This window comes from Phacochoerus africanus, chromosome 6 (assembly GCF_016906955.1).
Source record: "Phacochoerus africanus isolate WHEZ1 chromosome 6, ROS_Pafr_v1, whole genome shotgun sequence".
Lineage (NCBI taxonomy): Eukaryota > Metazoa > Chordata > Mammalia > Artiodactyla > Suidae > Phacochoerus > Phacochoerus africanus.
This window is the reverse complement of record NC_062549.1, coordinates 96,478,725-96,492,166: the sequence shown is the minus strand read 5'-3', so window position 1 is coordinate 96,492,166 and position 13,442 is coordinate 96,478,725. Positions and strand designations below refer to the sequence as shown.

Below are 13,442 nucleotides of genomic sequence, written 5' to 3'. Positions count from 1 at the left end.
TGAAGCAATCTTCCCGCGAGAGGGCTGAGTGTCTCAGCCAGAGCCCTATAAATGCTGGGCCTGCTCCTTGCTGTCCAACCCCTCTGTGTGGCTCCTGGGCTTGGGTAAGTGAGCCACCAGCTACCCTGCCTGCTGAACAAGAGCCCGCCTGCTGCCTCTCTGCTCCCTTCACCCATCTTGCTTTCACACCCCCCCCCCTCCTGGAAGCCCTCCTTGATTGACTGCCCACTCTAAAAGCCTCCTTCCCACTTTCTTCGATTGCATTCTGCTGCAGCCTCCTGTCCTCAAAGGCTCTGCTCTTTGGCATTCTCTAGATACCCTGTAAACCCTTCATTCCTCCCCTGGGTGGAGTAGAGTCGTCTCCCAGTTCAGTTGCAGCCCCTGCTTTCATTTTATTCTCTTTCCCCCTTCATTCCTGCGTGCAGTGATAGGAGGTGTCGGGGAAGCTCTCCTTCTGAACGTGCAAACCCTTGCTTCTCCATTGCTCAGACAGAGTGCAGGAAGATGGCGGACCAAATGTCGCAGATGGAATGCAGCATAGAAACCATTATCAACATCTTCCACCAGTACTCGGTGCGGCTGGGGAACCGGGACACCCTGAACCAGAAAGAATTCAAACAGCTGGTGAAAAAAGAGCTGCCAAACTTTCTCAAGGTAGGGCTGGACTCTTGGCGGGCCTGCCCCAGCCTGCCAGCCAGCGGGGCTAAGGATGGAAGATGGGGGCACCATCTGCAATGGTCCAGGAGACATTCTAGCACCTTCACCCCAGCCTCCAGAGGTAGCAGGCTCTGTGCTTGGGGCAGGGCTTGGAGCCCATCACTTGAGGGGGTTCATGTTAGGTGGTGCCAAGGGACTGAGTGTGTGCGGTGTACCAGGTTCTGTCCCAGGCAGGGCATGTAGGGTCCAACAAGGACCCACTATCCTGATGGAAGAGACATACGGCAACGGGGTTGGGCAATCAAGGTCACAGATAGATCCACTGCCCATAAGTGCCCAGAAGAAAATCAGAGAGCGCCGTGGGTGATGTGGGAGGGGGGGAGAGGCGACTGGTTAGGTGGACAGGAAAGCCCCCTCTAAAGAGGTGACCTTTGAGCTGAGACCTGAATGTTGAGCTTGGAAGCAGCCCAGAAAGACCCTTGGCGGCAGGAGACTGCATGCCTCAGATAGACTCAGAGGAAAACACTCGAGGGGGTTTTTTTCATCCGAAGGCTCTCTGGTAGGAAACACATGAACAGCACGTGGGAATAGACCCAGCCCAGCGCCAGTGTGTGCAAAGCCTCAGCAACGTGTTGGTTAATTTCCCTGATGATTAGGCAGCTCTAAGACAAGGGGGATTCACTCCCCCAGATCTTTTTGTTTGGTGACTATGGGGAAACAGAGGGCTGAACCAAGAAAGGTGGGACATCTAGGTCTCTGTTCCATCGTCCCTGGTTGTCCCAGGGTAGGTGAGGCCCTCCCCGCTTGGTAAGGCCAAGAATCACAGTGGCCAGAGTTACTGGGTTTGCTGACACCTCCCCAAAGGTGCAGACCTTGGCAGGCAGGACTCTGGGTCAGGGTTAGACCAGAGAGGATACAGCCGAGAGGTTGTGCAGGCGAGGTTTCCCTCGGGGTGACTCCTCCCCCACCCTCCACCTCCAGAGCACAGGGATGATAGGCCGGGGGGGACACTGGGGCCCTGCCCGTGGGCTGCTCAGGAACGAGGACTTCACTGGTGCGACAGCGATGGTGCAGAAAAGCAGAGCGCGTTGAAGTGGTGCAGGAAGGTTGTGGGAGGTGAGCCAGGCACAGCGGAGGTGCCCTGGCCAGTGGGGCCTGGATCCTTCACCTCCCCTCATGCCCCCCTGCACACCACCCGGCTCGCCCGTCCCTGCACAGATCCGAACCGTCTCGTTTCCTGCCACGACATCCCCACCCTGCAGGCTGAAATGGGTGGCATTACACAGTAACCTGGAGAGGGAGGGAGGAGGCGGGAAGGGGAGGGCGTGACAAGGACCGGCCTCTGGTCAGATGGGAATTTGCTGGGCCACCCTTCTGCTCCCAAGCCTTGTCGATCAGCCCAAACGTACTCCCATTCGTAAGACACTTTCCTCCAGTCTTCCTCAAGGAAGATACCAAGCCTCCCTGGTAACGTGGTTATAAGGACAAAATGAGGTGACATCTCTGTACCTACTAATGGTGTGACCTCTGAGAAGTCACTCTGCCTTCTTTCCTCCTCTGGGGATTGGGGTGAATCACGGTGTCCGGGTTGAGTGTGGAAAGAGCGCGAATGTATCCAGCAGATGTTCAGCATCTGCTCCGTCATGGGCCTTTAGAGAATGTTCAGTTCTCCAGTTGAGGCTCCGAACCTGTGCCTTTGCCATCGGGTCACTTGCTGTGCTCCCGGCCCCCAGCCCTGGCCACACCCCACCCTGACTGCCCTGTCTCCTACACCCACAGAAGCAGAAGAGGGATGAGAAAGCCATAAACCACATCCTGGAAGACCTGGACACTAATGTGGACAAGCAGCTGAGCTTCGAGGAGTTCTCCATGCTGGTGGCCAAGCTGACGGTAGCTTCTCACGAGGAGATGCACAAGACCGCCCCCCCGGGAGAAGGCCACCACCACGGGCCAGGCTTCGGGAGCAGCAGCTCAGGCCCATGTGCCGGCCAGGAGACCCAAACCCCCGGGGGCCACGGCCACGGCCACAGCCATGGCGGTCACGGCCATGGCCACAGCCACTAATCAGGAGGCCAAGCCATGCACCCCTGTCCACCTCGGGGCACGAGGCTGCCGTGCCGCACTGCCTTCGCTGCAGGGCAGGGGGCTGGGGGCGAAATAAAGTCTCCCTCTGAGCCAGTGCTGTGTGTGTGTGTTTCTTCCACACCCCTTCCCAACCTGACCTTCCCCGGGGGTCTGGGCGGTGACAGCCCGCACTTTTCCTGGGCCTCGGCCTCTCCACTCAGTGATGATAACGTGAGAAGCAGCAAATGCATGGGTCTGTTCTGGGCCCTTAAGGTCGCCTCCCTGACCATTTCCTCACCTCTGACTCCAGGTCCTCCTCATCCTGCCCAGCTCAGGATGTCCTGGTCCAGACTGTCAAGTTGCCTTTTGTCACCATAGAAAGCAAGAGGAGGTGTCCCTTCCCTTCCACCTTCCAGCCACTCCACCCCCCGCCCAGCCCCGGGCCCCTCTTCACCCAGGGCTGTCCACACTGCCCGCTCTCTCCAGAATCTTCTGGAAGCCTTCCTGGAGCGCCCGCAGACAGAGCATGTCTGAGGAGGAACGCTGGAATCTGCACAGTGGGAATGAGGACAGATAGGATGGGTTTACCCATAAAAGGCCTTCTGAGCCCAGAGGGATGTTTAAGTGGCTCTGAACAGACCGAGAGCCCTCACCGTGATCCTGAGCCCACGTGTACACAGAGGGGAGTCAGGGGTCTGGCTCCAGGAGGACGGGAGCACGAGAAGGGCGCCTGCCTGCCCCTTCCAACTGTCGAGAGCCTTTCCCGGCTCTGCAGCTACAAAGCCCAAGCCCTGCCTGAGGAGGTTGGACGTGGGGTCCAGAGAGCGAGCCCCTTGGGCCTGCAGATCCTGATCCCAAGCCTCAAGGGCAGGCTGACCTCCCTGAGGTGGCAGTGGTTTCTCTAGGGCCCAGTCAGGAGCCGGGAGTTCAGGCCAGCAGCAGCCCTTGCTCCTCGGCAAACCTGAGGCCCGGCCTGGCTCCCAGCTTCCCTGTAGCCGCTGCCCCCACTCCGGTGCTGAGCAGCCTCCAGACCCAGCCGCTCACTTCAGAGACCCCTCTGTCTCTCCATCTGCCTCTGGCCTGAGGGCATCCCCAGCATGTCCCTCCCCCAGGTTACCACCAGGCCCACATCAGGGGAGTCTGCCCTGCCCCGCGCTTTCAGCGGAGTGAGGATTAGGGAAATGCCGGGGAAAGACCAAGTCATCTATCCCCATGTTAGAAGGGATGAAAGCGGAGTTCCCACTGTGGCGCAACAGGATTGGTGTCTTCTTGGAAGCGCTGGGATGCACGTTCAAGTCCTGGCCCCGCACAGTGGGTTAAGGATCCTGCATTGTTATATTTGGGCTTAGATCGAGACTGTGGTTCAGATCTGATCCCTGGCCTGGGAACTCCAAAAAAAAAAAAAAGAATGAAGTGAAGCATAGAGTGGAAGAGGGACCAGTAGTTCAAGGTCATACAGTGGTTATTGGTCAAGACATTGCATCAAGACTTGACTCCTTTTTCTCCATGAGCTGGATCTCACAGCTCCTCCCCCAGTGTGGAGCCTGAAGAAAGCTGCAGCCAGGCTGTGATCCTGGGACCCGGGGTTAAGGGCTCCTGAGAGCATGAAGTTGTTTGCAGGACCTACTCCAGACTATGAGCTTGGGGGGCAGAGGGTACAGAGCTCAGAAGCACCCCCTGTCCCTTCCCTGCCTGGGGGGGGTCCCGGAGTGGAGGAGGCTCACCTCCTGACAACCCCACCCTCGTGTCCCCTCTGTGCAGAACTGGCCTGGGGTTGGGAGGTCTGGGTTCTACCAGAGGCCTGGCTGAGACAAGATGCCTCCAGAAGGGTAGGCTCCCCCTCCCAACCCACTAGTACTTACCACAAAGGGGTGCAAATACTTTTATGCCTCCGCCTCCCCACAAGACTGTGAACCCATGAGGGCAAAAGTCTGCGGCATCCGTCTCATTCTCTGCTTTATTTCCAGCACCTAAAGTACCAGCTCATCCACACTCGGTTCTCAACAGATACGGACGGCACAGATGTTCTAAAATTCCCCACATAGGAGTTCCCATTGTGCTCAGCGGGTTACGAACCCAACTAGTACCCATGAGGTTGTGGGTTCGATCCCTGGCCTCTCTCAGTGGGTCGGGGATCCAGCATTTGTGTGGGTCACAGACGCAGCTTGGATCCAGCATTGCTGTGGCTGTGGGGTAGGCCGGCAGCTGTAGCTCCAATTCCACCCCTACCTTGGGAATTTCCATATGCCGCAGGTGTGGCCCTAACAAAAAAATAGCAAAAACAAACAAACAAAATAATAAAATCCCCCACATGCTCCACGCTCCCATGTTCCCTTCTCCGGGGAAGGTGTGGATACAGGAGGGAAGAGGAGGTGGGATTAAAACCAGCAGATGGTCCCCACATTCGGTCTCCAAAAGTCCAATAAAATCCTCAACCATGGGCGACGGGGGTGGGGGGGGGGGTTGGACAGAAGGTTCTGGATGTCATCGTGGCATCTCAAACTGGGAGGTAAGGGCAGCAGTGGGGTGGGACTCTGAAGCCCTTCTCTGGCTTTGTTCGGTCTTACCAGTTCTGCCTTTATTGGCTGCACACTGGAAGCTTCCGTTTAAATAAAGGGATTTGTCTTGACAAAGGTTTGGTTTAAACTAACCCGCCCTATGTTCATGCCTGGGTGATTCTCCCCAGCATCCCGGCCAAGCACTTGGCCCAGCCCTGCCTGAACCCCTCCGGGGAGGGAGCATCCTCCTTTGGTGCTAACACTTAGAAAGGTCCTTTGTGCCAGAATCTGCTCCTTGTGCCAACCAAGCCCGAATCCGAGTCTCCCACCCACACCACGGGGGACACAGAATAAATCTAACCCCCCTGTGCACGCAGTCCCCCATCTATGTCTTCACAACATCGTCTCTAAATCACATCCAGGCTCTCTCCAGCCTCTGCACAGCTGTACCGGGAGTGCTCTCCCAACCCCGGGGTCTCTACTCAGTTCCTTAGGGCCCGTGAAAGCCCAGCGCGCCTAAAGTCCCCGCCTCCATGAAGACTTTCCTGACCCCCCCCCCTTCCTCAAGAGCGTGGGGCTTCCTCCTCTAGGCCCACGGAACTCTTTGATTTGTCAACTTTGCACTTCCAGGAGGAAAGCATAACCCCTTATCTGCAAGTCGGGCAGTGGCCCTGAAGGCAGGGCCAATGGCTAATTGGCCCCATGTCCCCAGGTGCCAGCCTGGAACAAGCTCACAGGGAGCATGACGAGTGAGCAAGGGAAGGTCGGTGGTCCTAGGACCCTGTGGAACGGGTGGGTGAAGGTGGAGCTTGCACGGGGAGAGGGTGAGGTGGGGAGCGCTTTGGGCCTCAGGGGTGTGCCCAAGGTCCGGTGACCTGGAGGCCGGGAGATGGAGATGCAGCCGAGAGCAGCAGGACAGCAGGGGACAAAGCTTCTCTAAGTCAAGATTTCTCCCTTTGTCTTATCCCTCTGCTCGCTGGCTCTGAGAGGACGAGGCTGTTCTGGAGCCCAGGGAAAGGCTATAGCCAACCACTTTCACAGAGCCTTGTGGGGGTTTCTTAAAAGAGCTGAAGGAGGTGACTTAGCCCTTCCATCCCCCCAAAACCTTGGTTCTGTGGTGTAGAGGGGAGTCGGCTTCATCCCTCAAAGAACGAGTGTGTCAGGGTCAAGGCTAGGATTCCTGCTCCGAATGAGAATTGGTGACTACCTCTATAATTAATGAGTCCTGTAGGGAAACAAAAGCTCTGGGGTTTCCCCGGGATCACGGTGATTAAAGAGCAGAAAAGCTGCCATCAGCTGCCCATCCCGAAGTTCCTCTAAGAGCGAGGCGTTGCCCGCCTTGGCAGTGGAACCTGACCTTCTAGGCACCTTTCTGGGAGGGGTGGGGAAGTACTGGTGGCGGCCTGAGTGCAGGACGCTGCCCTGAGGCTCAACGATGCTCTGAACATGCTCTGGGGCCCCGGTGGTGTGAGATGCTGGCAGAACTGGGCGTGGAGATGAATTCTTTCTCGTTCACCTGCTTGGCCTCTCATTTACTCAACAGACATTAACTGCCTGTGCGCCGGGCTCTGCATAATGCCCTGAGGGACCCCCCCCCACCCTGTGTGCGACAAAATAAGGCTTCACTCTGTGTTGAAGGAGCTCCTGGGACTGCAGGGCAGACAAGACAGTGCCTCAAAAGGTTGTCATATAGAAAATAAAGGCCAGAGAGGGATAAAGTTCGGCGGGGCTGTCGGATGGGAGGGCTGTGCCCCAGCTGGGCTGTCTCCCTGGAGGGGTGACAAGGCTGGTGGCCGCAAGCATCCTGGGATAAACATGCAGGTGCTTCGTAAGGAGGGGAGGCTGTGTGCAAAGGCCTGGAAGCGGTTGGATATGGGGTCTGAGCAGAAAGGAGAAGCCCCGGGGGTGCAAAGGGGGCCGGTGAGAAAGACCAGGCAGATACTGGGCCACAGAGCTACCCTTTCAGCTGGAGAATGGAGGGCAGAAGAGTGGAGCTTTGGGAGGGATACAATATAATCATATGTGTATTTTAGAAACGTTTCTCTCTCTTCGTGGTGTGTGAGGGGATTCAGGGTAGGAATGAGATGGGGAAGGAGGCTGTTGCAATAGTCCAGGGTGACACTGACGAGAGCCCCAGATGGTCCTTCTCAGAAAAGATGAGGCGATCCTGTTGTGGTTCAGAGGGTTACAAACGCAACTAGGATCCACGAGGACATGGGTTCAGTCCCCAGCCTTGCTCAGTGGGTCAGAGATCTGGCATTGCTGCAAGCTGTGGTGTAGGTTCAGACATGGCTCAGAACCTGTGTTGCTGTGGCTGTGGCTGTGGCCCACAGCTGCAGCTCTGATTCAACCCCTAGCCTGGGGACTTCCATATGCTGCGGGTGTGGCCCTAAAAAGACAAAAAAAAAAGAGAGAGAGAGAGAGAGAAGAAAGAGAGGAAGAGAGAAAGAAAAAAAGAAAAGAAAAGAAAAGAAAAGAAAAAAGATGGTGCTTTCAGTCAGGGTCTCAAACTACCCCACTCCATCTCAACGAGGCAGGTGTGTCCAAACCCCTATAGGCAAAAGAAGAGTGGTGCTCTGTTTCCCAAGACCTTGCCAGGAAGAGAAGCCTCAGCTTTCGCCAGCCCGCTGAGGCAATCTTACACAAGCCTGACACAAGCCCTGCTGTGAAGTAAACTCCAGAATCCAACCCCTACGCCCTGCCCGTCTCCCAGCAGTTGTTGAAAACTGAGGTTTTAGAAAGCCCCATGTCACGGATTTTGACATTCCAATTGCCAAAGGGACAGCAAGATTGAAACAACTGGTTGCTCACATCCTCTTGCCTCTTGGGGCTCAGACTCAAAACAGCTCCTCTACCCCAAGACGCTGGTCATCCCCCCGGCAGGACTGGCCCCCAACCCATGTCCTCAGAGGTCCCCTCCGGTAGCCACAACACAGGGAAGGCGGGCACCCTGGAAGGAGACTGGCCTCCTGTTATAAGGGCCCCTGGCCCCAGCATGTCCCTTTTCTCTGCAAAAGCGCTCTTATTTTTAGCCGGATTGTCAGTATTGTGCAGTGAGATCCTAAGGTGAGGAGGGGGCTGTTGCCGAGACCAGTGACGAGGGCTGAAGCAGAGGGCAGCCCGGGGAGCCCAGCCCACTTCATGTCCAGCCCCCTCCTGTCCCCTCCTTCGGGCTCTGTCCCTCTCTTTCTCTCGCTACCTTCCTCCACTTGCCCCCTGAGTCTTTCTTTCCCTCCCTTGCTGCTTTCTGTCCTCGGGGTCGGGAGAGCTGAGGGGCAGTGTCCCTGGAGCTGGGGTGCTTCCAGGGAACGGCATGCCTTTAAGACATACCTCAGGGTCACGCCTCACCAGGGTGACTCCTCCAAAACCAAAGATGCTCAGCTTCCGAGATGCCCATGGACGTGAAAGAAGAAGATCCCAAGGGGAAATAGTTGAAGCGCTGAAAGGTATTGAGCCTGGAAAAGAGAAGCAGGGGGGATCGTGACAACTGCCTTCGAAAACTGCTGCAGGGGGGTGCATTCCCCAGGGCAAGGCCTCCCAAACCTGCTGTGATGGGCCCTCTGTGCCACCAGGTACCACCCCATCCCACCCCCAACCATAAGCATCTTGCTTTCATTTTATAACATCTGTTGATTCCCTCAGCAGGCAAACAGAACCTCAGTTCCACTAAAGCAACATCCATCGGCTACTCATTCGTGGAAGGACACCTGCACCCAGGGCCCTGTCACAGGCCAGCAGAATGCAGCAGAGCCCCACTCTGCTGGAGCCTACGTCACGGGAGACTCAGGCAAGAAATGAGCCAAGAGGAAAGAACAGATCATTTTAGGTGGGGACAAGCTCTGCAGTGAGAGGAAGGCGTGTTAGTTGGGGTGGGGAACGAGACAGGGCCACCACCAGGAAGTGACAGTGGGAATGAGGCCTGGATGACAAGGAGCACCAGAGAATGCCTGGAGGGTCTTCGCCACTTAGTGACACCATGGGACTGAAGTTTGGGCATCGTTCTGGCCGCCGTGGTTGGGGGACCCAAAGTGGGAGCGTGGGAAGGGACAGGAGGCCCTGTAGGCATGTACGGAGCCCGACCTTTGTGTCAAACACTCTGCTGGGTCCCCTGCCCTCAAGGAGCCTTCAGTCTAGTGGGGCAACAGACCCCTGAAGAGCTATTTTCAATATTCTGTTGTGGCCAAAAGAAACACAAAGGTGATGACAAGCCTCACCCTGAGAGCACAGGGGAGACACTTTCCATCCATCCCCTTGGCAGGGTGCCGGTGTGGGGCGAGGGAGGGAGGATTAAGAGAAGCTTCCTCAGATTAATGCTGAAAGGGCGAGAGTTGAACTTCTGCATGTCCAGCGCTGGGTTAGGTAATGAGAGAAATCAGAGAAGCCCAGGAAGTCAGGACCTTGCCCTTCAGACTTTCACAGTCTGGTTTGCTTCCTGTTAACACTGAAGATGTTTAACTGGTCGGATTAAATGATGAGTCCTCGGCATTCCTGCTAGGGGGATCCTAGCACCATCGCATAGAATCCAGATCCTGCTCCGGACTTCCAAACCCCCAGTTAGGCAAGTTGGCTTGGCTTGCGGCGTGGAGCGGTCTGCCTCTCTGAGCCGTCTTCCTCACAGAGCACCCAAGAGAGAGCCATTGATGTCTCCTATCACACACGAACACTCTTGCCTCAAGGGATCTGTCCGACTAATCACCCCCAAAGGAGCCTGGCGCAGGCTGGTGCATCCCAGAGTCCCCAAGTTGAAATTGACCCTCGATGAAAGATGGGAATGTGGGAGGGGGGCAAGCAGGAGAGCTCCCTGGAGGATGTGACATTCGGGCTGGGGCTTGGCATCCGATTGCTAAGCGCTCTCCACATGCTGTTAGGTTATCTGATCCTCGCCTCAACTCTGAGAAAAGTGCGGCTGTTATCCCCATTTTATGGATGAGGAAACCGAGGCTTGGAGATTTGAAATAACTTATTCAAGGTCTCACAATTAGACAGTGATAAATAGGAGCGGAACCCAGAAATATAACTTCAATCCTCATTCTCTGGGCCAGTACCCTTTCAGTGCCCAAGAATGCCCTCCTTCCCACCCTTCTAGAACAGACTCAAACTTCTCCATCCCGTCCAGGTCTCTCAGAGCATCAACTCTGTATCCTCAGCATCCAGCCCCTCTGTCTTACAGAAAAACCGTTGGAGTAATCCTTGTTTGCTCATCTCCCTTTTTTTTTTTTTTTCTTTGCTTTTTAGGGCCGTGCCCACAGCATAGGGAGACGATCACCATGAGCTACGTGTGATAACTGCCCACTTGAACTGTGACCATACACATGAGTTGTACCAGAAGGGTAAAATTCCACTGGATTTCAGAGACTTAGGGGGAAAAAAAAAGAATGCAAAATGTCTCAGTGATAATTTTTATATTGTTGAAGTGATACTATTGTCATCTCTTGGCTTAATATCATATACTGTTCAAATTGACTTCCTCTTGGAGTTCCCATCGTGGCTCAGTGGTTAATGAATCCAACTAGGAACCATGAGGTTGCGGGTTCGATCCCTGGCCTCGCTCAGTGGGTTAAGGATCCAGTGTTGCCATGAGCTGTGGTGTAGGTCACAGACACAGCTCGGATCTGGCGTTGCTGTGGCTGTGGTGTAGGCCAGAGGAGGCTACAGCTCCAATTGGACCCCTAGCCTGGGAACCTCCATATGCCTGCCGCAGGAGCGGCTCTAGAAAAAGGCAGGACAAAAAAGAAAAAATTAACTTCCTCTTTATTTTCATTTTCTTAATGTGGCGACAAGGAAATTTTTGACTACAAACATCTCTCTCCGGGAATCCCTCAGGCTAGATTCCTTGCTCCCTCGCTCTCCTGCCCCTGCCCTCTCTTCTCCACAAGTGCAGCCATAAAGGAAACACAAGTGAAATCATCTCACTGCTTTCCTCAAACCCCCCTGTGGGTCCTTAGCACACTTGGCACAAAGCCCAAGGTCCTCCCCGCCGGCTATAAGCCCCGGCTCCCTGCACCCTGTTTCCAGCAGGCCCACGTCTCCCACCAGCCCCCCTCTGCTCTGCAGCCCACCATCACGCTGGTCCTTAAGCCCATCCCATGCGTGCCCACTCCAGGACCTCAGCTTCTCTCTACAGGAACTCTTGGGCCCCAGACACCTGCAAGCTGCTCTCCTTCCCTTCTTTTAAATTTCTGCTCAAATGCATCCTTCTCTTTTTCTTTTTTTTGTCTGCTGGGTGATTTTCTGTCCCCTCCCCAGTAGAAATGGCCAATAGGTGGGGACTTTTGTGTCTTTGGTCTCTGGCCATCAGAGGCTCAGTGAATATTTGTTGCATAAATGAATAAATGAACAAAGAGTGGACATTTAGTTAATCATTGGTGAGCAAATGAACAGAGAAGGGGGTCCCAGGGGTCTAACTGGGGGCTGTTGGAACAGCAGGGATTAAGAAGGGTCAAGTTTGGGGAAAGAAAAATGGCACAGGCGCTGTTCAGAACTATTCAAAAATACATTTATTTACTCTCCCTTCCCTCAGACAAGGCTGGTGAACAGGGAAAGTCTTCTTGGGGACACGTTGGGGGGCAGCCCCTTAGAGCTTCCTACTCCTTGTGGATGTTGTCGTGGGCAGTTATCAGCACATCGGTCACCAGGACCACAAATTCTTTAAAGCTGACCTGTCCGTCTTGATTGGCGTCCAGGTCTTGGAATATTTTGTCAATGGTAGCTTGATCTTTGGTGTTCTAGGAGAAGGGGAAGCCAGTGAGCGCCCTCTTGCTCCAGCCCCCGGCCCCCCATCCCTCAGGACTCCACTCAGGGAGGCTCAGGATCAGTAACGCATTCGCCAAAACTATGTGGGAGAATCCAGTGTGAGAAAACCAAAGGCGGAAAGAAGCAGCTGTCAGGAGCCAACCTAGAATCAAGTCTTAGGTGGGAAGGCATCGTGCCCCTCACCCGGCCCCGCCCTGCCCCTCCTCTCTCAGCTCTGGGAGAGGAAGGAGCAGAGCCCAAGGGGCTGGAGGGGCTACTGGGAGAGATACAGAGCCCCTGTCCCACAGCAGGTGAAGAGCATCCTTGCCAGCTCCCACTGAGGCGAGCCCATCCCCGTCCTGGTCCCCCCATCGTCCTCGGGGGCTTGCCGCTGCCCTCAGCGCAGGGGGTGGGCACGTCGGCCAGGAGAGGGGCAACCTACCTTGAGGGTGTTGGGAAGTTCCTTGGTGATCAGCTGCTTCAGCTCCCGCTTGATAAGGGTGTCATAATGCCCCAACCGAATTGAGTACTGGTGGAAGATGTTGATGATCCCCTCCAGATGGTCTTCCAGCTTAGTCATCTTCCCAACCTCGCGTTCACCTTCGGAGACAGGGGAGGTCTCAGGCAACCCCGCCCCACCCTGCACCTCCACGCTCCCAGCTGCAAGGGTTTAGGCAAGGGATGACCACGCTGGGTCTGCTCTGCGTTCGAGCCATGGGGAATGTTTTCACTTACGGGTAGGATGGGGGGAGAAGAACATATACTAGCACCTGAAGTCTGAAAGGATCAGCCTTATTTGTCATGGTGTTCCATGCCCCCCCCCCCCATCTCCTGGGGAGTATGATTTGGAGGGTATTACTCAGGCTCCCCTGGGAAGGGGTCTGTGGGTGGTCAGGCCGTTTGCTTTCCCCAGGACATGGTACTTTAGGACCTTACGGATGCCGGAGGCCGGCCTCTCCACCCACCTTGCCATCCCTAATCCCTGATCCCTAATCCCTGGATCTTCCTAGCACAGCAAGAGCTGGCCTCCTTGGGCAGAAAATGTAATTAGCCCCAAGGGGGTCGGGCAGGCAGAGGTGCGTGGCTTCCCACAGCCTGCCAAGTGGCTCCCCGGAGGACCCCATCAAGGAAAGGACACTTACCCTTCAATGCAAAGGAGTGTGGAGCTGTAGCAAGAAGCCAGCACTAGTGAAGAGCACTGAGCCAGGGAGGTTTTTATAAGGCTGGCTTCAACTTTAACCTCAAGTGAAGAAACTCCTATGATTCATCCTGGGGCAATCACTGGACCGTGCTCTGTTGCTCAAGAGAAACTTCAAACCTGTGGCTTTGACTGCGACACGGGCAGCTCAGATTGCATTGGTGGCACATGCCAGCCCCTGCTCAGCCTGAAACAGAACCCCCATCCCCACCAGCCACACACCCACCCCCTCAGGTGCTCCCCATATTTCCCAGCCTTGGGGCAGGACCCAGCCTTCAGCTTCAGCTCCATCC

At 55.5% G+C, this 13,442-nt stretch overlaps 2 protein-coding genes across 4 annotated transcripts; one reads left to right on the top strand and one right to left on the bottom strand.

Moving 5' to 3' along the window:
* Positions 1 to 2,835, top strand: S100A9 (S100 calcium binding protein A9). Of its 3 annotated transcripts, none has more exons than XM_047784581.1 (3): positions 1 to 104; positions 490 to 654; positions 2,437 to 2,835. In XM_047784581.1, the coding sequence occupies exons 2-3, from the start codon at positions 505 to 507 to the stop codon at positions 2,719 to 2,721; spliced, it is 435 nt and encodes a 144-aa protein (XP_047640537.1). In that variant the 5' UTR covers positions 1 to 104; positions 490 to 504; the 3' UTR covers positions 2,722 to 2,835. The 3 variants fall into 3 exon arrangements, with proteins under 3 accessions (XP_047640537.1, XP_047640538.1, XP_047640535.1); XM_047784582.1 differs by having other exon boundaries at positions 23 to 104; positions 494 to 654; XM_047784579.1 differs by having other exon boundaries at positions 40 to 104; positions 426 to 654.
* An 8,858-nt stretch (positions 2,836 to 11,693) lies between these two features.
* S100A12 (S100 calcium binding protein A12) lies at positions 11,694 to 13,184 on the bottom strand. The gene is made up of 3 exons (XM_047783043.1): positions 13,094 to 13,184; positions 12,394 to 12,551; positions 11,694 to 11,944 (listed from the first exon to the last, which is right to left on the bottom strand). Exons 2-3 carry the CDS (start codon positions 12,529 to 12,531, stop codon positions 11,804 to 11,806), a joined length of 279 nt encoding a protein of 92 aa, XP_047638999.1. The 5' UTR covers positions 12,532 to 12,551; positions 13,094 to 13,184; the 3' UTR covers positions 11,694 to 11,803.
* Positions 13,185 to 13,442: the final 258 nt, after the last annotated feature.